Source organism: Brachyhypopomus gauderio, unplaced genomic scaffold (genome assembly GCF_052324685.1).
Source record: "Brachyhypopomus gauderio isolate BG-103 unplaced genomic scaffold, BGAUD_0.2 sc125, whole genome shotgun sequence".
Lineage (NCBI taxonomy): Eukaryota > Metazoa > Chordata > Actinopteri > Gymnotiformes > Hypopomidae > Brachyhypopomus > Brachyhypopomus gauderio.
In genome coordinates, this window is record NW_027506946.1 from 201,353 (window position 1) to 227,286 (window position 25,934).

The 25,934-nt window shown below is 37.8% G+C and overlaps 2 protein-coding genes across 2 annotated transcripts; both read left to right on the forward strand.

Moving 5' to 3' along the window:
- The first annotated feature begins 7,575 nt into the window (after nt 1-7,575).
- On the forward strand, nt 7,576-18,178 carry LOC143498938 (uncharacterized). Its single transcript, XM_076993842.1, has 8 exons — nt 7,576-7,975; nt 9,136-9,174; nt 10,821-11,107; nt 11,192-12,231; nt 12,745-16,629; nt 16,774-16,889; nt 17,368-17,459; nt 18,082-18,178. The coding sequence occupies exons 1-7, from the start codon at nt 7,868-7,870 to the stop codon at nt 17,452-17,454; spliced, it is 5,562 nt and encodes a 1,853-aa protein (XP_076849957.1). The 5' UTR covers nt 7,576-7,867; the 3' UTR covers nt 17,455-17,459; nt 18,082-18,178.
- On the forward strand, nt 18,060-18,792 carry LOC143498939 (uncharacterized). The gene has a single exon (XM_076993843.1). The coding sequence runs from the start codon at nt 18,060-18,062 to the stop codon at nt 18,771-18,773; it is 714 nt and encodes a 237-aa protein (XP_076849958.1). The 3' UTR covers nt 18,774-18,792.
- The last annotated feature ends 7,142 nt before the right edge of the window (nt 18,793-25,934 follow it).

Below are 25,934 nucleotides of genomic sequence, written 5' to 3' on the forward strand. Positions count from 1 at the left end.
GTTGTCAGGTCTACTGCAAGGAATAAAAAGAAACAAGTTGCATGTTCCTAAGTGAACATTTGGAGGAGTTATGCATGATTTTCACAAATAGCGCCACCTAGTGGCCAAATGTTTTAAAACTGCACAGCATGACACATAGTCCTGGGATATGCACAGTGGTGAGGTTTCATGTTGTTTGGCCAATGGTAAGTCTGTCAAATGGCCAATTAATTCAAATAAAAATTAATTGGCTCATGGCGGCCATGTTTTTTGAGTGATGATGTCATCATTGTGTGTCTTGATATCACTTGGGCCCCTGATGATGCCTGTAAAGTTTTGGCTTGATGTGACTTATGGTTTCTGAGATACAGTTTTTCCCATGTTATAGCGCCCCCTATTGGACAATCGTGGCCAGCTTTGACGTATGACCTCGTAGTCATGTGCCCTAACAACGGTTAAAATTTTATGAAGATCGGTCAAAGCGTTGCTGAGATATGGCTGTTTAAGTAAATTTGGCCACGCCTTGGAGCTATTGATTGACATGTGACAACCAGACTGTATGCAAATCTCAAAATGTTTTTAAGCAACTTTGATAAGGAGATTCTTCTGAATCTTTTGACACCAAGCTTGTGGTGATCCGATGAAAAACCAGGGACTAGTACAAAAAAGTAGGTTTTGCATATTATGCAAATTAGCAAAAAATCTAAGTAGGCGGAGCTTAATGGTTCTTGAGGCTTTTTTGTTTGGCTTGAGCCAAGGAATCCATCAGAAGTGGAATTTTGTTTCTAGGCCCTACGGTTTGGGAGATATGGACCAAAACGCAAAATGGTGCGCTATAGCGCCACCATCAGGCCAATGTGGGTCCCTGTCTCTATTTCTCTCATTGCACACCTGCTGCACCTTGCTGGCAAGTTTGGTCTTTCTGGGCCTTACGGTCTAGGCTGCAGTATGCGTTTTACAGGGGGAAAAATAATAATAATAATAATAAATATAGCCGCAAGCGGCGATTGGCGGGTTCACACAAAAAAAGGCAAAAAAGCCCAAAGGGTCTTTTAGACCAACAAATTGGCCTCTTGGCCTCAATAGGCAAAAAGAAGCCCAATAGGTCCTTTAGACCCAAAAGTGAATAGAAGCTGTTTGAGTGGAAAAAATGCACAAATAAATCAATGTGACAAAACATTCAATTCAACTGAGGCACTAAAGGCCCAAAAGGATCAAAATAATGTGTATTGGCAAAATGATTCAGATCACAGAACTAAATCACATGCTGAGATCAGCTTTGTGTGTGTTTGTGTGGTGTTTCATGTGAGCAATAGTTTTCAGTCAGTTCTGGTGTTTGGCCACTAGATGGAGCCCAAGTACTACCATACTGATATCTCATTAATCTCAGTAATGCAATGACATTTTGGTGAATTAAAAGGTTCATTTCTGGTCAGGCAGTGCACTTTTTGTTATGAGATATAATTGCAATGTTATAGACCTCATTGATCTGAATCATACAAGCCCCATTACTTGTCTGTATTCTGCATAACAAGATTGCTGCGTGAGTTTTTATGATTTCTCAGGTTTTTGGGTACTGTAGCGCCTCCGACAGGCCAATTTGAACCACACTTGGCCTACCTCACAAGGACCTCAGTCTATAAAAGCCTTTCAAATTGGGAGTTGATCACTTACATGGTTTATGAGTTATAGCAATAAAGGTCATTTATGGCATGGCCAGAAGGATATAATGGAAAAATTGACCAATCAGACAAATAAAAATGCAACATTTTTTCCTTATTTAGTTAACTACAGTGTCTACAGATTATGCCTATGCCATTTTTGCCATCATTGGATCAAATTCCTAGGACTAGTTCTTAAAGAGCTATTTTCAAACAATTGATGAATGTGACAAAAGTATGCATTTTTTAATAGGACTTGTAATTGCAAAGTTGTCAGGTCTACTGCAAGGTATAAAAAGAAACAAGTTGCATGTTCCTAAGTGAAAATTTGGAGGAGTTATGCATGATTTTCACAAATAGCGCCACCTAGTGGCCAAATGTTTCAACACTGCACAGTATGACACATAGTCCTGGGATATGCACAGTGATGAGGTTTCATGTTGATTGGCCAATGGTAAGTCTGTCAAATGGCCAATTAATTCAAATAAAAATTAATTGGCTCATGGCGGCCATGTTTTTTGAGTGATGAGGTCATCATTGTGTGCCTTGATACTACTTGGGCCCCTGATGATGCCTGTAAAGTTTGGGCTTGATGTGACTAATGGTTTCTGAGAAACAAATTTCCCCATGTTATAGCGCCCCCTATTGGACAATCGTGGCCAGCTTTGACCTGTGACCTCTGAGTCATGTGCCCTAACAACTGATAAATTTTCATAAAGATAGGTCAAAGCATTGCTGAGATATAGCTGCTGAAGTGAATTTGGCCACGCCTCAGAGCTATTGATTGACATGTCACAACGACACTGTATGCAAATGTAACAATTTTGTTCAAATTTATTGATAATGAGATTCTTCTGAATATTTTGACACCAAGATTGAACAAATCCGATGAAAAACCAGGGACTAGTATAAAAAAGTAGGTTTTGCATATTATGCAAATTAGCAAAAAATCTAAGTAGGCGGAGCTTAATGGTTCTTGAGGCTTTTTTGTTTGTCTGGAGCCAAGGAATGCACCTGAAGTGGAATTTTGTTTCTAGGACCTACGGGGTGGGAGATATGGACCAAAACGCAAAATGCTGCGCTATAGCGCCACCATCAGGCCAATGTGGGTCTCTGTACTTTAGCACGGTCCCGCAAACAGACTACACCAGTCTGCCAAGTTTGGTCTCCCTGGGCCTTACGGTCTAGGCTGCAGTATGCGTTTTATGCGGAGAAAAATAATAATAATAATAAGAAAGAAAAATCCGAGCAATAACAATAGGTTTCCCACACTATGTGTGTGAACCCTAATAAGAAAAATCTCAGCAATTACAATAGGTTTCCCACACTACGTGTGTGAACCCTAAATATAGCCGCAAGCGGCAATTGGCGGGTTCACACCCGAATAGGCCTCTTGGCCTCAATAGGCAGAGGCCCAAAAGGTCCTTTAGACCCTAAATGTGAAAAGAAGCTGTTTGAGTGGAAAAAATGCACAAATAAAACAATGTGCAAAAAAAGGTTCAATTGGGGCACTAAAGGCCAAAAAGGATCAAAATAATGTGTATTGGCAAAATGATTCAGATCACAGAACTAAATCCCATGCTGAGATCAGCTTTGTGTGTGTTTGTGTGATGTTTCATGTGAGCAATAGTTTTCAGTCAGTTTCGGTGTTTGGCCACTAGATGGAGCCCAAGTACTATCATACTGATATTTCATTAATCTCAGTAATGCAATATGACATTTTGGTGAATTAAAAGGTTCATTTCTGGTCAGGCAGTGCACTTTTTGTTATAAGATGTAATTGCAATGTTATAGAACTCATTGATCTGCATGAGTTTTTATGTTTTCTTAGGTTTTTGGGTACTGTAGCGCCCCCGACAGTTTGAACCAAACTTGGTATACCTCACAAAGACCTCAGGCTATAAATGGTTTTTTGAGTGATGATGTCATCATTGTGTGTCTTGATATCACTTGGGCCCCTGATGATGCCTCTAAAGTTTTGGCTTGATGTGACTAATGGTTTCTGAGAAACAGTTTTTCCCATGTTATAGCGCCCCCTATTGGACAATCGTGGCCAGCTTTGACCTGTGACCTCTGAGTCATTTGCCCTAACAACTGATAAATTTTCATGAAGATTGGTCAAAGCGTTGCTGAGATACAGCTTTTTAAGTAAATTTCGCCACTCCTCTGAGCTATTGATTGACATGTGACAACCAGACTGTATGGAAATTTCGAAATGTTTGATAATGAGATTCTTGTGAATATTTTGACACCAAAATCGTATAAAAAAGTAGTTTTGCTTATTATGCAAATTAGCAAAAAATCTAAGTGGGCGGATCTTGAGGCTTTTTCGTTTGGCTAGAGCCAAGGAATGCAACTGAAGTGGAATTTTATTTCTAGGACCTACAGTGTGGGAGATATGGACCAAAAGAAGAAAAAATAACCTAACAATTACAATAGGTTTCCCACACTATGTGTGTGAACCCTAATAATAAGAAAAATTTCAGCAATTACAATACGTTTCCCACATATTGTGTGGTGGTTGACGGGGGGATGTTTGTGTGAGTGGCAGCGTGTGTGGGAGACTGAGGCTCTGTGTCACTCCCTGCTGAATCTGTGACTGAGATGCAAACACTTGAGTAAGCATGTGTGTGCCTGTGCTTGTGCACGTGTGTGTTTGTGTCGTCACTGGGTAGATATGGCTAGGGCAATGTGTATTTGAAACCCATAGGTAGGCCAGTACATGTGTGTGTGCATGTGTAATAGAGAGATAGGCTTGGTGTGATTGAGTGTTCATGAATTAGGGCTGTATATGTGAATGTGTGTGTTTGTGTTTGCGTATAATAGGCAATGTTATGCCTTAACATACTATGTGAGTTGCATGTGAATTGAAATATGAACAGCTTGAGAAATCTGTACTCTCCGTTGCACTGTTGATTTCTGCATTCACGTGGACTTTCTTTCATTGTAAGACACTATGAAGCACTACAGGACTCACACAATGCATGAAAAATACTGCAATTATTGGACCACTTGTTATGCACATTTGCACCTCTACCATGACATTTGTTGCACAGATTGGCTACTGGTGTTTAGTCGTCTTCTCATACCATATACAGAAGCACTATCATAGTGCCTACGACTTCTCAGGAATGACAACTAAGTAGATGACTATGCTTGTTGTAATCATAATTATCAGTTATTTCTTGTAGGACTACATTGTTTAGCATGCTGTATATATCCTTCACACAGCTCTTATTGATTGTCAGTTGTTTATCTTTGTAAACCAAAACAAACCCATCACTCATCATTTCATCTTTAATAAAAATATTTGCCAATCATCTACTCGTGTACATTGTGACTTTCACTCAGTTTGCATATATAAACCACTTGGCCTTTGACTGCACGTGTGTGTGTGTGTGTGTGTGTGTGTGTGTGTGTGTGTGTGTGTGTGTGTGGTGTGTGTGTGTGTGTGTGTGTGTGTGCGTGTGTGTGTGTGTGTGTGTGTGTGTGTGTGTGTGTGTGTGCGTGCGTTAAGTGGTTAAGTGCTCAGCAACCTCTAGATGGAAGAGTAAAAGGGAAAGGCTACATATTGCTTTTCCTCACCTAGTTGAGCTCTGAAATCAAGCCCTCCCCAAAACTGGGCAGAGCTGTGAGCTGAGGAGTCAGACTCACCCTGGCATTCGCTGTTTAGACTTTCACTACACAGCAGTGAGTGTGTGTATAATGGGCAGTGTCAGTTGTCACAGTGAACTCACATGTCTGACAAGACAGGAGTGTGCCTGTGACGTTTGGTGTGAGTACATGAAAGCATTCATGAGCTAGAGCTGTATTTGTTTGCCTAGGAAGGCATGTGTGTGTGTGATAGAGAGAGTGTGTGAGTGTTATCAAAAACAAACTAAATGTTAGTTTGTGCATGTGATTGTTAGTCCCTGAAGTATGGATAAGAATGGCTAGGGCAGTGTAATTATGGGGCAGTTGCAATATGAAATATATATGTCATGAAGAGGTTTTAGGAGTGTCAGTTGTCACAGACAACTCACATGTCTGATGATGGTGTATGTAGTGTATGTGCTGAACCTATGACTGAAATGCGTAAGCATGTATGTAATCACTGGGTAGGTATGGGTGAAGCAATGTGTATATGAAACCAATAGGTAGGCCAGTGCATGTGTGTGCATGTGTAATAAAGAGAGAGAGAGAGAGAGAGAGAGAGAGAGAGAGAGAGAGAGAGAGAGAGAGATAGGTTTGTTGTGATTATGTGAAAGTGTTCATGAGTAAGGGCTGTATGTGAATGTGTGTCTGTGTGTGTATAATGGGCAGTGTTAGTTGTCACAGTGAGCATGTCTGACATAATATGGTGGAGTGTGTAATACAGAGAGAGATAAGAGGGAGAAAAGACCATGTGTAGTGAGTACTGTAGGTAGATCTGTGAGTGTTTATGCTATATGTGATACGTTTTGATTAGAATGCTTGACGTGGATTTCTTAATGAGAAGTCTAGACAATAGGCCTAGGCAGTAAAAAACATGACTAAATAATAATAATAAAAAAAACAGAATTTATCAACATGCTGACAAATACTTATTTTGGTTTGTCATGGTGTTCTTGTGGTAGCCAAGTATAATAAAGAAAGTGAGTGCATGTTTACTTAAGTTACAGGGCTGTGTGTGTGCGTTTTTGAGGCCATGGGACATGAAAACCACACAAGACATTTACTTCTAAATATTTGATTTTCAGAATCATAAATATTAGGATCACAACAAATGTGATGGCGTTAAAAGATTGACTGATGTGGACTTAAAGTCGTTGTGGTTGTTGAAGGGTGTCTGCTGCCCGTGTATCCTGTTCTGGTCGATGGCCCCGCCCCAGAATGTTCCCTAGCACGTGCGATCAGGTTCTTTCGTTCATTCTGCTCTTGTTGAGGTAAGATGTGCTTTGGTCTCTTAAGTAGTGTAAGACAATTGTCTAAAATGTGCTGTTTTTTAATATGCTGGGTTAATGTTCTTGTTTGTGATAAAGTTACCTGTGTGTACGTAAAGTTTAGTGAGGGAGATAATTAGATAAATTAAGAATAAAAGTATGTTATAATGTAATTAGCGCGTGTGCTTGTTCAATGCTATCATGCTGTTTGCGCTTAGCATGCTAGTCCGATTAGACAAATGTCAGAAATGTGTTGTTTTTGACGTCGGATTTTTGCTCTAGATTGTTTGGTTAATTGTGTTTAGATGGACGTTTTAGTGTATGAGATGGCAAATGAGCTAAATAAAGGATTAAAGTATGTTATAACGTGGTTAGTGCGTTCGCTAGTACAACGCTAGCATGTTCCGTGCGTATGCTAGCGGGACGTTTTTGTGCCGTTGTAGTTGTCCAGAGTGGCATCAGTTTTCATTTATATTGCCTAGTTCTTTCATGAAAACGAGTTATTTGATGTTACATATATTTGCAGTGTACATGTATGAGCAAGTATACATGCATTGTACATGTATGAGTAAGAGCGTTTTTGTAGTTGCTCTAAGATGGCGTGTGGGTCTTGTGCCTGTAATGGCGGCGTCCAGTGCAGCTGACCACGAGGGCGCTGGCTGAGTAGGCGTGGTTGTAGATGTAGTGAAGTAGTAGCACTCGCGTGTACTGATTTATAACTGTACAATCGGGCGATTCGTTTAAACGTTTATTCTTATGCGGGTATATGGTTTAATGTAGCCCAGATAATGGTGTATTTGGGTAAATGAAGCGTCTGCTGGGTCGAGTATTGCTATGCATGTTTTGTGCTCGGAAAACCTGAAGTCACGCACAGGTTTTAATTTTTTTAGTCAAAATAATGGACTATGAGTATGTTATGTATATAATTTTTTTACGTTGTGTATAAAAATGTACGTGCTTGCAGAGGTAATTTGTGCTTTTTTATACTAGTCTGAATGTGAATGTTTTTTTTATGTCGGTGGTTTGTCAGCACCAAAATGTATGTGAAATATGAATAGATGTCTATCACATTGCAAATGTAAATGGAGTTATTGCATTTGAATTTTGAGCTCAAAGTTGCTTGTATGTGTGGAACATGCGTGTTAGGCTACATTTTCATTTTAATATTGACACAGAAAAGCTTCCATACTTATATACACTAGCCCAAAAACTTGATAAGTATGGTGCTTTAGTGATGCTGTATAACTAGCCTTAAGTAGAATAGAAAGATTCTAAGTGTCCAATTAATGATTCATGTCGTTATAGCAGCTTTTTAAAATTATACATATGAATTCTTTTAACCCATTAATGTTTACTAACTGTTACAAATGTGTTCTGTCTATTTTCTATGAATTGCCTGTTGGTGAAGGAGAATTCTGCTCGAACACATTAAAGGTATGTTTGAAGTGTATCGTGTATGAGCAGTGGTTGAACTGGTATACTTTTATAAAACAGTGCACACAATGAATGGTGAGAGTAGTTGATGTGCTGCAGAATAATTGTTCATTTATGATGAGTATCTGTAGTGATATGTAAACACTTGGAAGCAATAATGTAAAATGTATAGAAGAGAACTCAGAAACTGCAGCTCCAACTTCTCAAAGTTCTGTTCAATGTGGTTTCTTAATTGTGCTTTGATGTTTGAAACTTGATTAGGTACAGTAAGTTAACCTACTTATTGCCTAGACTAAATTTATACTCCTATTTGGAACAGAGTAAACTGCAGTGTAACGGATGTTTTGAAGTAGTCTTCATTGTATTCTGTGTTGAGGACAATTTGATGCATTCTCACAGTTTAATTGGCTCATGAATATTCTGTCCAATAGTTTAAAGATTATGCAGCAGTAATCACATTAATGCAGTGAATGTGTAGTATTTGCGCTAGAAATATTTAATGCATGCTATAAAATAGCCCATTACATGGTAATACACTTGTGAGTATGTGCAACAGGTATCACATGTGCTGCTGATTACATGATACTGATCAACTTTGAAAGATGTGAAATGTGCTGTTGGTGTGACAATTAAGACACAAGAATAATAACACACACACACAACGCCTGCTGGTTGAAGATGCCACACACACACGATAATCTTGGAGCAACGCCTGCTGGATGAAGATGCCACACACAACGCCTGCTGGATGAAGATGCCACACACACACACATGCATTTTAGCTGTGGAGTTGATTTTGTGTTGAGTGGTGTATACAAAATTATTATATAGTATTATTAATTTAACAACCTGTGTTGAAATTGATGCTTAGAAGTTAGAATGGACTAATATTTTAATTATTTTCACATTTTCATTTTAAAATGAACAAAGATAAACTTCCATACCATACTTATATACACTAGCCAAATAACTTGATAAGTATGGGGCTTTAGTAATGCTGTATAACTGTAGCCTTAAGTAGAATAGAAAGATTCTAAGTGTTTGTCCAATTGATGATTCATGTCGTTATAGCAGCTTTTTAAAATTATACATATGAATTGTTTAACCCCTTAATGTTTACTAACTGTTACAAATGTGTTTTGTCTATTTTGTATAAATAGCTTGTTGGTGAAGGAGAATTGTGCTGGAACACATTAAAGGTACGTTTGAAGTGTATCGTGTATGAGCAGTGGTTGAACTGGTATACCTTTATAAAACGGTGCACACAATTAATGGTGCTGCAGAATAATTGTTCATTTATGATGAGTATCTGTAGTGATATGTAAACACTTGGAAGCAATAATGTAAAATGTATAGAAGAGAACTCAGAAACCGCAGCTCCAACTTCTCAAAGTCCTGTTCAATGTGTACCCTGTCTTAATTGTGCTTTGAGGTTTGAAATTTTTAATCACATTAATGCAGTGAATGTGTAGTTTTTGTGCTAGATATATTTAATGCATGCTATAAAATAGCCCATCAAATGGTAATACAGTTGTGAGTATGTGCAACAGGTATCACATGTGCTGCTGATTACATGATACTGATCAACTTTGAAAGATGTGAAATGTGCTGTTGGTGTGACAATTAAGACACAAGAATAACACACATGCACACACACAACGCCTGCTGGTTGAAGATGCCACTCAACGCCTGCTGGTTGAGGATGCCACTCAACGCCTGCTGGTTGAGGATGCCACTCAACGCCTGCTGGTTGAGGATGCCACTCAACGCCTGCTGGTTGAGGATGCCACACACACAAGATTAATCTTGGAGCAATGCCTGCTGTATGAAGATGACGCACACACATGCATTTTAGCTGTGAAGTTGATTTAGTGTTGAGTGGTGGTATACAAAATTATTATATAGTGAGTAAACATGGTTGAGTTTAGTGTCCAGTTGAGTAAGTGCACAAATGATGAGCTGAACAATGTATTATTAATTTAACTACTATTGCTTAGAAGTTAGCATGGGCACGATAACATTCTGAACACCCAGCAACATTTTCATAATACAAATTCTGTTTCACAATGCATTTATGTGGTAATATGTTTTAATTGCTAAAGTGGAACCAAATGGAATGTTTTTGTTTAACTAGTCTGTTAGGCTAACTACGCTATTGGAACAAAGACATTTAATGTGTTAAATTGTTTATTTATATATACACTAAGTGATCAGTGCTTAGCACAAGTAGAGTATATGAAACAGCTGTTACACAGGTGCTGCTGACATCAAGCTCCTGAATCAGATGATGAATGAATGTTGGTGTTACAAGGAAGAAGCAAGAATGTCCTGTTGAAGCAAAGCCTGCTGAACACATCACACACACACACACAATACATTTTTAAACTGTTGAGCTGAAAGTCTTTAGTGATGTACATATTTGCAACTTAAGCTTGTCTGATCAAGTATTCTGATGTGGTTATTTGTTTTAAAGCTATACAGCATTTAAATGAGCAGTAAAGCGTGGTTTTGCTCATTGTATTCTGAAAAATGTACATTAGTGGAAATGGTCCCTTGAATCAAGTCCCTTGATTATAAAGTAATGCTTAGTTTGTATAACATGGTGTTATGAAGGCATTTACTTCACAGTAATTTCTATATGCAATACTGTAACAATGTATGCAAGTAAGAAATTAGTCATGAATACACCTGTCACGAATACAATGTCTGTTCTGATTTTGTTTTACTTTTTTTTATTTTTTATGATTTGATATGTGCTGTTTGTATTAAGTAATATTGATTGATTAGTATGTCATGTTGGGATAGACATCATAGGTTTTGACTGGTTGTGTGTTTGTATTTTCAGATGCCTCGCACTAAAGCTTCGCTGAGGTCGGCTGCAGCCAGGAGGAGGATTACGGAGCGGCTTGTGGCTCAGACTGACGGGGTTCTGGCTTTTTCCCCTGACAAAAAGGTCCTGACTGAGACTGTTCCTGTGAGCCACAGCTGTCCTGCAGACCAGATCTCGTCTCTGACTGACGGGGTTATGCCTTCATCCCTTGACAAAAAAGGTCTGACTGACACGGGAGTGCTCCTGAAGAGCACTCCTCAAAGCCATTTACAAACTCAAGCTGCCAAATACCTGCCAAATACCTTGCCAAATACCTTGCCAAATATCTTGCCAAATATCTTGCCAAATATCTTGCCAAATATCTTGCCAAATACCTTGCCAAATACCTTGCCAAATACCTTGCCAAATACCTTACCAAATACAATTGCCAAATACTTGCCAAATACCTTACCAGATACAAGCTGCAAAACTGATTCTGATGAATGTGTACATGTGGATATGCTCAGAGGTTCTTTTCATCAAGCTCATCCAAAGTTTGGCGTAAACAGTAACAAACAATGTGTTGCAAATAGTATTACTGCCATCATGACTAACAAAGTGAAAAATGTGCTTTCTTGGACAATCAGAGACCTTGATGATGTTCTGCTGAATGGTGACAGATTCTACAGCAATATAAGAGATGCTGGCAAAATTCATGATCCATTGGGCTATTTATATGTTACAGATGTACCTACAGAATACACTGTGTGTGGATATGACTTTTCAATAAATTTTCATGATGAAATGTTTACTGGGAAGTTTGGTGTCACTGAATATGGACCGTTACAAAACGTTCTTATGTCACATGATGAGGCAATCCGAAGAGTGTTTATGCAATGTGAAGCATGTTTGTTTACTGTTAAAGAGAATACATGTGCTATCATTAAACAAGACTCCTGGTATGTGCTGATTGACTCTCATTCACGAAGCGAAAACGGTGCACGTATTGATTCGGGCAAGAGTTTGGCTGCTTTTTATGCTGACATGGAATCATTACTTAACCACGTTATGATACTTGGTCGGTCACTGAAAGCTGAAGGAGCACAATTTGAAGTTACTGGCGTTATTGTGAACATAACTGGCAGAAGCACAACGGAAGAGAAAACACAAGGTGGTTTGTCTGTCACTACACACCGAGAGCTCTACAGCAGTGTGCTAAAACGAAATCGTAACACAAATGAAAATGAAACTAAGAAAGGTGACGCATTTGACCGTTCACAACCCTGTAGCAAAGCAAACGTGCAAAGTAAACGCAAAGCAGCTGAAAACAATTCCGAGGTGAAAACGGTACCTGAACTGCATGTTGGTAAACGAATGAAGCATGTAAACAACCTTACCGATGTATCTGTGAGAAATGACAGCGACGTGCTGATTGGCGACACACAACGTGAATACTTTCAGTTTTGTCCATTGACAGTGAAACAGCAGAAGACGTTATGTTTAAGGCAAAACGTTGTGTACATCGAACATGCTCGTAGCGACCAAATCATACCAGTACCGATGGGTGATCCTTGTGAAACAAAAACTATCATTGGTGACGGTAACTGTTTATTCAGATCACTGGCATTTGCAATTAGCGGAAGTGAGAAAGAACACAGAAAAATACGACGTGCTGTAACTACACAAATGGAGAGAAATGAATCTAAGTACATTAGTTGTCTTCGACAAGGGTTTTCATCTGTTGCAAATTATCTTTCTACTTCCCGAATGAAATACGTGGGAACCTGGGCTACTGAAGTTGAAATACAAGCTGCAGCCGATCTTTTTTTTACCAATATATTTACATTCACTAGAAATGCGTGGCTAAAATATTCATCGTGCAATAGTTGCGACCAAGATGTGGGAATATACCTCAAACATTGTAGCGAGTCTCATTATGAAGTAGTGACGTGTGTTAAAGTTCCTGATGGACAGACCTGTGCCGCAGTATGTTTACAGAGATGTGACAGCAGAAAATCAGAAACAAAGTACAGTCGATCTGAACTTGAGAAACGGAGAATCAAATATGAAACAAGCCAAGAGAAAAAGGAGGAAAAGATTCAGAGAACACTGAAACGATACCGTGAAAATGAAATATACAGAGATATCGTCAAAACACGTAGCAGTGTTGAATACGCAACTAATTTGCAACATAAAGAACGGAATAAACAATTAAGCATAAACAAATATGCGACGAATATGGAACACAGAGGAAAAGTTAAACAAGCAAGTGTAAACAAATATGCCACGGATATGGATCACAGAGGAAAAGTTAAACAAGCAAGTGTAAACAAATATGCCACTGACATGGAACACAGGGAACATGTGAAACAATTAAGTATTAATAAATATTCTACAAATGAACATCACAGAGAGACTATAAAAAGACAGAGTTTTGAAGCTTATCATAACGATCCAGAATATCAAACGGCTAAGAAACAGAAGAGTTTTGAAGCTTATCATAATGATCCAGAATATCAAACGGCTAAAAAAGAGAGGAGTATGGAGAGGAGTTTTGAAGCTTATCATACCGATCCTCAACATCAAGCAGCTAAAAAACAACTTGGTATTGAGAGGTATAAAACAGACATCTGCTATGCTAACGTTACTAAAAACAGAAGTAAAGAAAGAAAGAACACAGAAAAAAATAAACACAAAGATATTAACTATGTGATTGAAAAGTTCAGAGAGAAAATAAGTACAGGTCCTGAATATGTGTGTTCAGTATGCCATCGACTATTGTTCAAGAATCAAGTAATCAAATGCAGAAAAGATACATATCTCAACAAAGCCCAGGAGGTTGTTTCCATAGCAGAGAGATGTATTACTGACACATACTTACATCGATGTAATCATGCTTGTGTTCCTAAGTGTAACATTCAAACTGGCCCTGCTGGATCACTGTGGATTTGCTACACATGTCATAGAAAGATTCTTAATGGGAAAATGCCAGAAGAAAGTGTTATGAACAATCTTGCACTACAACCAATTCCACCTGAACTGCACAATCTAAACTCACTTGAACAACATCTGATTGGGATGAATATTCCATTCATGAGACTTGTGTCTTTACCAAAAGGTGGACAGAATGGTGTTCATGGACCTGTTGTGTGTGTTCCATCTAACATTACAGATGTAACAGAAGTGCTACCAAGAACAGAAAATGTTGATTTGATGATTCGCATAAAACTAAAGAGGAAATTGACTTACAAGGGACACTATGAGTACAAATTTGTTAATACAGAAAAAATAAAGGAAGCATTATTGTACCTCAAACAACATAATGACTTTTACAGAGATGTGACATTTAATAATGACTGGGTAAATCCACTAAATAAAACTGAACATGAAACACAAGAGCCTGATGACACATGTACACAGCATGTTGATGAAGAAAACATTGAGGAGAATAATGAATCTGAAGATGTGGATATAGATGAAACCTTGCACGACAGACAACAGCACGGTATGTTCATGGATACCTGTTTACAACCTGTTGATATTGCACAAGAGGTTTTGGATCAGCACTTTGATGGCATAATGTCTGTGGCACCTGCAGAAGGTAATAATCCTGTAAGGCTCTTGAATGATCAATCAAATGAGGCAAAGTGTTTTCCAGTTCTATTTCCAAATGGTATGGGTACTTTTCATGACCACAGAAAAGAGAAACTTACACTGAGCAGATACTTGAACACCAGAATACTCAACGCAGACGGACGTTTTGCAAAGAACTTGGATTACATTTTTTATGGTCAATATTTGTCAGAGTTAAATCAGATTGTATCAAATGTGTCTATTGCATTGAGAAAAGGACATGATACACGCAACAAACCTGTGATTACATCAGAAATGTTGACTAACAGAGAAGCCTTGCAGAACATTTTCAATTTTGATGAAGGGTATAAATTCTTAAGACCTATTCGTGGTACACCCCCTTTCTGGCAAAGTGTTCAAAAAGACCTGTTTGCAATGGTACGACAACTGGGTATTCCCACATGGTTTTGCTCATTTTCATCTGCTGATCTGCGTTGGCCAGAATTATTACAAACCATTCTCAAACAAGAGGGGAGAGAAACTTCTACTGATGATCTAGACTGGTCAGAAAGATGTGCTCTATTAAAAACTAACCCTGTCACAGCAGCCAGAATGTTTGAACATCGATTCCACTGTTTCCTTAAAGATGTGATTATGTCTGAAGCACAACCGATTGGCGAAATTGTTGATTACTTTTACAGAGTTGAATTTCAACAGCGTGGCTCACCTCACACTCACTGCTTGTTTTGGGTCAAAGATGCACCTCAAGTGGACAAAAATGATGATGATGAAGTTGTGTCATTTGTAGATCACTATGTGACATGTGAAATGCCATCGGAGGATGACAAAGAAATGCATGACATTGTTTCCAGTGTACAACAACACAGCAAAAGACATTCAAAATCATGCAGAAAAAAGAAAACAACTTGTCGTTTTAATTTTCCACGCCCACCGAGTAGCAGAACATTTATAACAAGGCGTAAAACTGACAATCCTGAAAAAGATGCTAAAGAGAAAGATGAGAATTATGTGGAATCAGCCAAAGGTAATAACATGCCTTCAATGGAAAAAGATGTAGCAGAGGCTATCATGAAAAAAGTAAAAGATGCGTTATTGAATACAGATGTTATCTTTGATTCAACTGAGGAGTTATTTGCTTCGCTTGGTATAAGTCAAGAGATATTTGAAGCTGCTTACATCAGAGTGTCTCGAAAAACTACTTTTGTCCTAAAGAGAAAACCAGGTGACATATGGGTAAACCAATACAACAGAGATCTTATACGTTGTTGGAATGCAAATATGGACATTCAGTTTGTAGTTGATGCATATTCCTGCATTGTGTATATAATCTCTTACATTTCCAAAGCTGAGAGAGAGATGGGATTGCTTTTGTCACGTACTCAAAAAGAAGCCACAGAACAAGGTAACCTTGACGCTAAACATGCTTTACGGAAACTCGGAAGTGTATTTTTGCACAATCGTGAAGTTTCAGCTCAGGAAAGTGTGTACCGACTTACTAACATGAAACTGAAAGAAGCCTCTCGCAAAGTGCAATTTATTCCTACTGGTGATAATGTAGTGAGAATGAGTCTTCCACTTCACGTAATACAAACGCGAGCTGAATATGACAATGATGATAATCAAAACATATGGATGAACAGCATCACAGACAGATACAGATATAGACCAAAAACGGACGAATTTTCCCAGATGTGTTTAGCCAGTTTTGCATCGGAGTACAGAATATTGTCAAAATCTGAAAGTTCAGCTCGTGATGCCATAAAGTTGGAGAAAAGCTTAGGATTCATAAGGAAACGGACACGAACAGATTCTGCTGTTGTGCGATACGCTCGCTTTTCACCCACAAAACATCCAGAGAAGCATTATCAAAGTATTTTGCAATTGTTTTTGCCTCATTATTTGGATTGTCAACTCAAGCCACCAACTTTCAACACTTATGAGGATTTTTATAAGACTGGGTTTATCAAATATTCTGATGAAGAAGTCCAATCAGTCAAAACAATAGTAGACTTAAATATGTCATATTTCGAGAAAGATGCTGACACAATAGATGAAGCCGAGGAACAGTTAAAAAGAAACGGTCTAGTTGAAGATGCTTGGGCAGAAATCTGTCCAGAGAATGAACGTGAACGTTTAGAATGTCTTCACAAAAAAGAAAATCCTACTGATGAAATAGAGCAAAATATTTCTGCTGCTGACATACCTGATTTATTACCAACTGAACCACGCTGTGCTATAGGAAAAGAGAAAGGTATGCGAAAAGAGGAAGCAATGTATGTGCTTCGTTCACTAAACGAACAACAGTCTGAAATATTTTACAAAATTCGACATTGGTGTTTAGAAAAGACACTTGCTAAAAACCCGCAGCCATTTCATGTGTTTATATCTGGTCCAGGTGGTGTTGGAAAATCCATGTTAATCAGAGCAATATACTACGAATCATGTCGCATCCTGTCCCGATTGTCAGATAATCCAGATGAGACGCATGTGTTAATAACAGCTCCAACTGGTGTAAGTGCATTTAACATCGACGCTGCAACAATACACAACTGTTTCTCTATATCACCCGAGGTAACGCTGCCTTATCAACCGCTCGGAGATGAAAAGATAAATTCACTGAGAGCTAAATTGGGAAATCTACAAATAGTCATTATTGATGAAATCTCAATGGTTGATCACAAACTCTTATCGTATATTCATGGCAGATTGAGACAAATTAAACAACAAGGAGATTATTCTGCTTTTGGAAATGTGTCTATAATTGCAGTTGGAGATTTTTATCAACTTTCTCCTGTGAAAGGAAAGTCTCTATACACTGAGCCTAAAGGTGTAAATCTATGGCAGAACCACTTTGCATTGGTTGAGCTCTCACAAATCATGAGACAAAAAAACATGGAGTTTGCTCAGTTACTGAGTCGTTTAAGGAAACACAAAAGACAAGATAATTTGTCAGAACACGATGTGAATATGTTGAAATTATGTGAAACAGGTGGTGAAGGTGATGAACTGGACAGTACTGCTCTGTATATTTATGCAACAAATGCTGAAGTGGATGATCACAATGCAAATATGTTGAAGAAGGTATGTGCAGACATTACTATCATTCATGCACAGGACTTTGAAAAGGTTGCAAAAACAGGTCGGCTGGAAAAAATGCATGGACATCATGTTCATACTACCCACACGTCTTTACCAGAATCTCTTCATATCGCTGTAAATGCTCATGTTATGCTTCTTAAAAACATTGATGTGGCAGACGGACTTGTAAACGGTGCATTTGGTACAGTTGCTGAAGTGTGTTTTGATTCTGAAGATGACTTTCCAGCCAAAATATATGTCACATTTGAAAATGAAAGAATAGGAAATAAATTAAGAGCAAAACATCCTTGTTTAAAACCAGGATTTGAAAAAGCCACTCCTATTTTCCCTGAAGAAGAAAGAGTGACAAAAAGTGGTGGAATGCGACGACAGTTTCCCCTGAAATTAGCTTGGGCTTGCACTGTTCACAAAGTACAAGGTCTTACTGTGGAAAAAGCTGTTGTGTCACTAAAAAAGATATTTGCAGCAGGACAAGCATATGTGGCCTTGAGTCGTGTAACATCTTTGGAAGGGCTTAAGATAAAAGATTTCAAAGAGAGTGCTATTTATGCAAAAGAAGACATTGAGGAGTCATTACATAACATGCCTCTATTTATTGAACCAGTGACAGAGCTGCCACCTCCCTGTGGGTCATACAAGATTCTTCTGCACAATGTTGAAGGACTAACATGCCATGTGGAAAACCTGAGACATGATACGAGGTACATGGAAGCTGACATTATCTGTGTGACAGAAACTTGGTTACAACCAAATGATTGCAACATTGATATTGAATTATCTGAATTTACATTCTATAGTAAACCCAGATGTTTTTCATATGACACTAGTCAGGTGATGTTTGCTGACTTGAAGGATCGACAACATGGTGGTGTTGGTGTGTATTATAAACGACATACTGGTTGTAGTATTGTTGATTTACCATGCATTAACATTGAATGCCTGCAGTTCATCCTACCTCAGCTGAATACAACAGTGGCAGTTCTGTACAGACCTCCTTCCTACAATCTGGTAATGTTTCAAAATAACCTGATACACTTGATTTCTCATATTGACAGATTCCCAGGAAGAAAAGTGATCATGGGAGATTTCAATGAAAATCTTTTTGTAACAAGTACAGTCAGTAATACTATGAAACTCCATGGCTTTACTCAGGTTATAAGAGAACCAACAACTGAATATGGCACTTTGATTGATCATGTATATATCAAAGATGTTTCTGCAGAAGATGTCAGTGTTTCTGTTATGCCAACATATTTCAGTTTTCATGAATGTATTGTACTGAATTGTTTTCATTAATCTTCAATTTCAGGTACTTAACGTTTGCTGACGGTTTGCTGACACTTTACTGACAATTTGGTGACACTTTGAACTAAAACTTTTGATTAAGTCAGGCACAAATTGAAGCGTCCACGATGTGGGGGGCTGGGGGATACAGGGGGTAAACTATCTGGACGGCCTCTTGTGGGAACAGACTAAGGAGCTGAGAGTGCCCTATTAACTGGTTCACAGCATTTTATTTTATTGTATGTATTATTTATTTTATTTTTTTATTTTATTATGAAATATAAAGGTATTCATATAAAATACAGGCCAAATGTTTAACAAAGCAAAACAGTTCTCAAATCATCTGTTAAAGGACTGTTGACAAATACCATACTTCAGGACTGAATCCACAGGTAATACAGTTTCCAACAAGCAATAAACATGGACATTTAACTTCACATCTAATCCTGCACAAACCAAAATTCCTGATTAAAGGCTGGAGCTATTGGTCAAAGAGTGGTCAGTGCTGCCTACATCTCTGGGAACCTGGTGTCATACAGGAAAGCCAGGAATGTCCTTCGAAAAGGCCAGGGACCAGTTGCAGTCAACTATCAAGGATGTGACATCAAGCACATATGGAATGACTTGCATGCTATCACAGATTACAGAGATGGACAGATTTGGTATCTGCTGCGTTCACCAGGTAAGATGTTCTATTGTAATTTGGAGACAAACATATCTTTATGTAAAGTTAAACTACCATTGTACTGTGACAGGTGCACATTAACCATGTCTGTGTCTGATGTGCTCAGATCTTTATGGAGGGTTCCCTTACACAAGGCATGTGGTCTTGATGGCATCAATGGTTCATCAGTGTGCACTGTAGGACCATGTTACAGTCATCTACCAATGATGTCACATCTAGCACATGTGGATTGGCATACACTCTCTCACAGAATTAAAAGGTGGACAGGTCTGTGATACAAGTGTTGCTGCAGGTATGCTAAACATATTTCATATTCCTTTAGAGATCAGACAAACACCTTCACTCTAAATGTCACAGCTGCACCTTAACTATCTCTCTATTTGATGTGCTCAGATGATTCTTCAGGAGAATTCAGTCACACAAGTCCTTCCTACCTGAGGCTCAACTTCCATATTGGAGGGACTGTGACTACTAGCTGGGCCACCCAATGGAGGATGGGTTCCCTTTTGAGTCTTGGTCCTCCCAAGGTTTCTTCCTAATCCTGCCAAGGGAGTTTTTCCTTGCCACTGTCGCCCCTGGCTTGCTCATTAGGGATATGGACCCATGCGCTTGTAAACCTGCTTGCATACTGCACATAGAGATATATAGATGTCTACACATATTGTGATTACTAACTACAGGTCTGCTTTGAACTCAATAATGACAAAATTTAAATTTACTGTGGACTGTATTATTATCTGATGTTTCTTTTATTTGCTGTGAACCAGTACAGGGCACCTCAGCTCCTTAGTGAGGGATTATTACAATAGTTATACTATACATTATTATTAATTTTTTTTATTATATTTATCTAGATCAATATTTTTAAAGAAATGGTCTCAAATAAACAGACTGAATGTCACAGTCCTGCCTCCCTCCTGTCAGTCATGTCTTCTGTGTTTGTGTCTTTTATTTTGAAATTCCTAGTTGTCTGACTTCACTCCCCTGCCTTGTTTTCTGCCCCTCGTTATTGCTTTCTGTTGTGTCTTGTTAAGTCCCTTGTTTGGTCAGTGTATTTAAGTCTTGCGTTTAGTCTTTTTTTTGGTGTGTTATTGTAAGTACCTCTTGCTTGTATGCTATTTGGTATCTTGGTCTTTTGTGTCTGTAATACTAGTGTGTATGTACTCTGTATTTTGCATTCTCTGTTAGATGTACTTTGTGTGACTTTGGTTTCTCTAGTGATTTTGCATGTTGATGTCTTTCCTTTTCTTTACCCTTATCCACCCAGTTATTTCTGTTAGTGTTGTTTGGTTCATATGTTAGGTGTTTTGATTATTCTTGGGGTATGTTCTGTGTGCTGTGTATATGTATTTGTTTTCATGTTCAGTGTAACAACTAGGAGAGAAGGCTGAACGCAAGTGCGGACTGACCAATGACTTAATACCAAAAGATTTGCATTGTGTTGATTTTGTCAGTTATAAATAAAATACATTTTATTTTATGTTTATAAAGAGGTTCTCTTGTGTTGACAATTTGCATTGGTCTCAAATAAACAGAGCCCAAATATGAAAATATATTTGCATTATGTTTGTCAATATATATAATGTTCTGACAATTTTATGCAAATGAAAATCACATACACACTTGTTGTTTTTAGGAAATTGGGATTAGGGTTAGATACAATCTCACATGCAACATTTTAGTCAGCTTTTCAAACACACATACTGCCATTTTCTATATATGACGGAGACCCATAATTCCAGATGTAAAGTACCAAAAGTATATAAGAGCATGTCTTTATGGCATAATATTTTTTGAGTGAGCAAATGTAGGAAAATATATCAACCTATTTGTAAATGGCTTTCTGGCTTGGTGAGTGTGCATGTGTGTGCACTGGATATATGTGCATGACTATGTGCGTGTATGCATGAGTGTCCACATATGGCTATGCACATGTGTGTGTTTGAGTTATCAGGACCAAAGGCCTTAATAACTTTGAGCATGTGAGGTGAAATAATCAGAGGTGGACATTACAGGTTCAGAAAGTAAAAGTCTTCACCAGGATTTTACTGAAGCTTGCTAGATTTTCTAATTAGTGCAATCCAGGTAAAATGTGGAATCAACACAATCCAGGAAGCCTGAGCAAAATCCTGGTGAGGATTTTTACTTCCTGAACCTGCAAAGCCCACCTCTGGAAATAAGCCTCTTGAATGCAGATACTTAGTGCACATAGCCAGTATAAAAACACCTCCACATATCAGGAGTGATCATGAGAAAACTTTGAGAAATGTTGAAAACATTGATCTTTTGAGCTTTAAACAATGTGCTGTATTTTGGAAGGGAGAAGTCTAAAAACTATATGTGCATTTCAAATTTTGTCTCACAGCTCCATCTACTGGCCAAATAATTTGCAACTTTTGACACTTTTGCATGAAAGAGGTTTGTATGTCTTTGGTATATACAGTGCAGTGTAGTTAGTGTCACATGTCATCAATGATGAATAGAAATGTTTAACAAAGCTGTTAGGACAGATTTGCACATTTTGACCTTTTGGCCAGCGTGCCTTTTATTTTATATGATCAGAAAAGCATTAATTTACAATACAGGCAAAACCAACACAATCAAGTACTCAGGTTATTCTGTCCACAGAAGAATTAGGACATCATCACAGTTCAGGACTAATCCACAGATCAGCAGATCATCCAACAGGCAGTAGACATGGACACTGCTGCATATATAGATGAACCCAATCAACAGGCCATTGAGGCACTAAAGACAAAAATACATTTTATTGGAAAAAAAAAATTCAGATCATAGAACTAAATGACATACTGAGATTAGCTTTGTGTGTGTATGAGTGTGTGTTGTTTCATTTGAGCAATAGTTTTCAGTCAGTTCCGGAATTTAGTACTACCATACTGATATTATAGTGACAAATAAGACATTTTAGTGAATTACAAGGTTTATTTATGGTCAGGCAGTGCACTTTTTGTTAGGAGATGTCATTTCAAAGTTAATTATCTAATTGTTCTGAATCATACAAGACCCATTACTTGTCTGCATTCTGCATAACAGGATTGCAGCATAAGTTTTTATGATTTCTTAGGTTTTTGGGTACTGTAGCGCCCTCGACAGGCCAATTTGAAGCACTAAAGGCCCAAAATGATCAAAATAATGTGTATTGGCAAAATGATTCAGATCACAGAACTAAATCACATGCTGAGATCAGCTTTGTGTGTGTTTGTGTGGTGTTTCATGTGAGCAATAGTTTTCAGTCAGTTTCGGTGTTTGGCCACTAGATGGAGCCCAAGTACTATCATACTTATATCTCATTAATCTCAGTAATGCAATATGACATTTTGGTTAATTAAAAGGTTCATTTGTGGTTAGGCAGTGCACTTTTTGTTATAAGATGCAATTGCAATGTTATAGAACTTATTGATCTGGATCATACAAGACCAATTACTTGTCTGTATTCTGCATAACAAGATTGCAGCACGAGTTTTTATGTTTTCTTAGGTTTTTGGGTACTGTAGCGCCCCCGACAGGCCAATTTGAACCAAACTTGGCATACCTCACAAGGACTTCAGGATATAAAAGCCTTTCAAATTTGGAATTGATTGCATACATGGTTTATGAGTTATAGCAATATAGGTCATATATGGCATGGCCACAATGATATAATGGGAAAATGGACCAATCAGATAAATAAAAATCCAACATTTTTTAAATCAGTTTTTACCTACAGAGTCTACTGATTATGCTCATAGCAATTTTTCCATAATTGGATCAAATTCCTATGACTAGTTTGTAAAAGAGGTTTGTATGTCTTTGGTATATACAGTGCAGTGTAGTTAGTGTCACATGTCATCAATGATGAATAGAAATGTTTAACAAAGCTGTTAGGACAGATTTGCACATTTTGACCTTTTGGCCAGCGTGCCTTTTATTTTATATGATCAGAAAAGCATTAATTTACAATACAGGCAAAACCAACACAATCAAGTACTCAGGTTATTCTGTCCACAGAAGAATTAGGACATCATCACAGTTCAGGACTAATCCACAGATCAGCAGATCATCCAACAGGCAGTAGACATGGACACTGCTGCATATATAGATGAACCCAATCAACAGGCCATTGAGGCACTAAAGACAAAAATACATTTTATTGGAAAAAAAAAATTCAGATCATAGAACTAAATGACATACTGAGATTAGCTTTGTGTGTGTATGAGTGTGTGTTGTTTCATTTGAGCAATAGTTTTCAGTCAGTTCCGGAATTTAGTACTACCATACTGATATTATAGTGACAAATAAGACATTTTAGTGAATTACAAGGTTTATTTATGGTCAGGCAGTGCACTTTTTGTTAGGAGATGTCATTTCAAAGTTAATTATCTAATTGTTCTGAATCATACAAGACCCATTACTTGTCTGCATTCTGCATAACAGGATTGCAGCATAAGTTTTTATGATTTCTTAGGTTTTTGGGTACTGTAGCGCCCTCGACAGGCCAATTTGAAGCACTAAAGGCCCAAAATGATCAAAATAATGTGTATTGGCAAAATGATTCAGATCACAGAACTAAATCACATGCTGAGATCAGCTTTGTGTGTGTTTGTGTGGTGTTTCATGTGAGCAATAGTTTTCAGTCAGTTTCGGTGTTTGGCCACTAGATGGAGCCCAAGTACTATCATACTTATATCTCATTAATCTCAGTAATGCAATATGACATTTTGGTTAATTAAAAGGTTCATTTGTGGTTAGGCAGTGCACTTTTTGTTATAAGATGCAATTGCAATGTTATAGAACTTATTGATCTGGATCATACAAGACCAATTACTTGTCTGTATTCTGCATAACAAGATTGCAGCACGAGTTTTTATGTTTTCTTAGGTTTTTGGGTACTGTAGCGCCCCCGACAGGCCAATTTGAACCAAACTTGGCATACCTCACAAGGACTTCAGGATATAAAAGCCTTTCAAATTTGGAATTGATTGCATACATGGTTTATGAGTTATAGCAATATAGGTCATATATGGCATGGCCACAATGATATAATGGGAAAATGGACCAATCAGATAAATAAAAATCCAACATTTTTTAAATCAGTTTTTACCTACAGAGTCTACTGATTATGCTCATAGCAATTTTTCCATAATTGGATCAAATTCCTATGACTAGTTTGTAAAAGAGGTTTGTATGTCTTTGGTATATACAGTGCAGTGTAGTTAGTGTCACATGTCATCAATGATGAATAGAAATGTTTAACAAAGCTGTTAGGACAGATTTGCACATTTTGACCTTTTGGCCAGCGTGCCTTTTATTTTATATGATCAGAAAAGCATTAATTTACAATACAGGCAAAACCAACACAATCAAGTACTCAGGTTATTCTGTCCACAGAAGAATTAGGACATCATCACAGTTCAGGACTAATCCACAGATCAGCAGATCATCCAACAGGCAGTAGACATGGACACTGCTGCATATATAGATGAACCCAATCAACAGGCCATTGAGGCACTAAAGACAAAAATACATTTTATTGGAAAAAAAAAATTCAGATCATAGAACTAAATGACATACTGAGATTAGCTTTGTGTGTGTATGAGTGTGTGTTGTTTCATTTGAGCAATAGTTTTCAGTCAGTTCCGGAATTTAGTACTACCATACTGATATTATAGTGACAAATAAGACATTTTAGTGAATTACAAGGTTTATTTATGGTCAGGCAGTGCACTTTTTGTTAGGAGATGTCATTTCAAAGTTAATTATCTAATTGTTCTGAATCATACAAGACCCATTACTTGTCTGCATTCTGCATAACAGGATTGCAGCATAAGTTTTTATGATTTCTTAGGTTTTTGGGTACTGTAGCGCCCTCGACAGGCCAATTTGAAGCACTAAAGGCCCAAAATGATCAAAATAATGTGTATTGGCAAAATGATTCAGATCACAGAACTAAATCACATGCTGAGATCAGCTTTGTGTGTGTTTGTGTGGTGTTTCATGTGAGCAATAGTTTTCAGTCAGTTTCGGTGTTTGGCCACTAGATGGAGCCCAAGTACTATCATACTTATATCTCATTAATCTCAGTAATGCAATATGACATTTTGGTTAATTAAAAGGTTCATTTGTGGTTAGGCAGTGCACTTTTTGTTATAAGATGCAATTGCAATGTTATAGAACTTATTGATCTGGATCATACAAGACCAATTACTTGTCTGTATTCTGCATAACAAGATTGCAGCACGAGTTTTTATGTTTTCTTAGGTTTTTGGGTACTGTAGCGCCCCCGACAGGCCAATTTGAACCAAACTTGGCATACCTCACAAGGACTTCAGGATATAAAAGCCTTTCAAATTTGGAATTGATTGCATACATGGTTTATGAGTTATAGCAATATAGGTCATATATGGCATGGCCACAATGATATAATGGGAAAATGGACCAATCAGATAAATAAAAATCCAACATTTTTTAAATCAGTTTTTACCTACAGA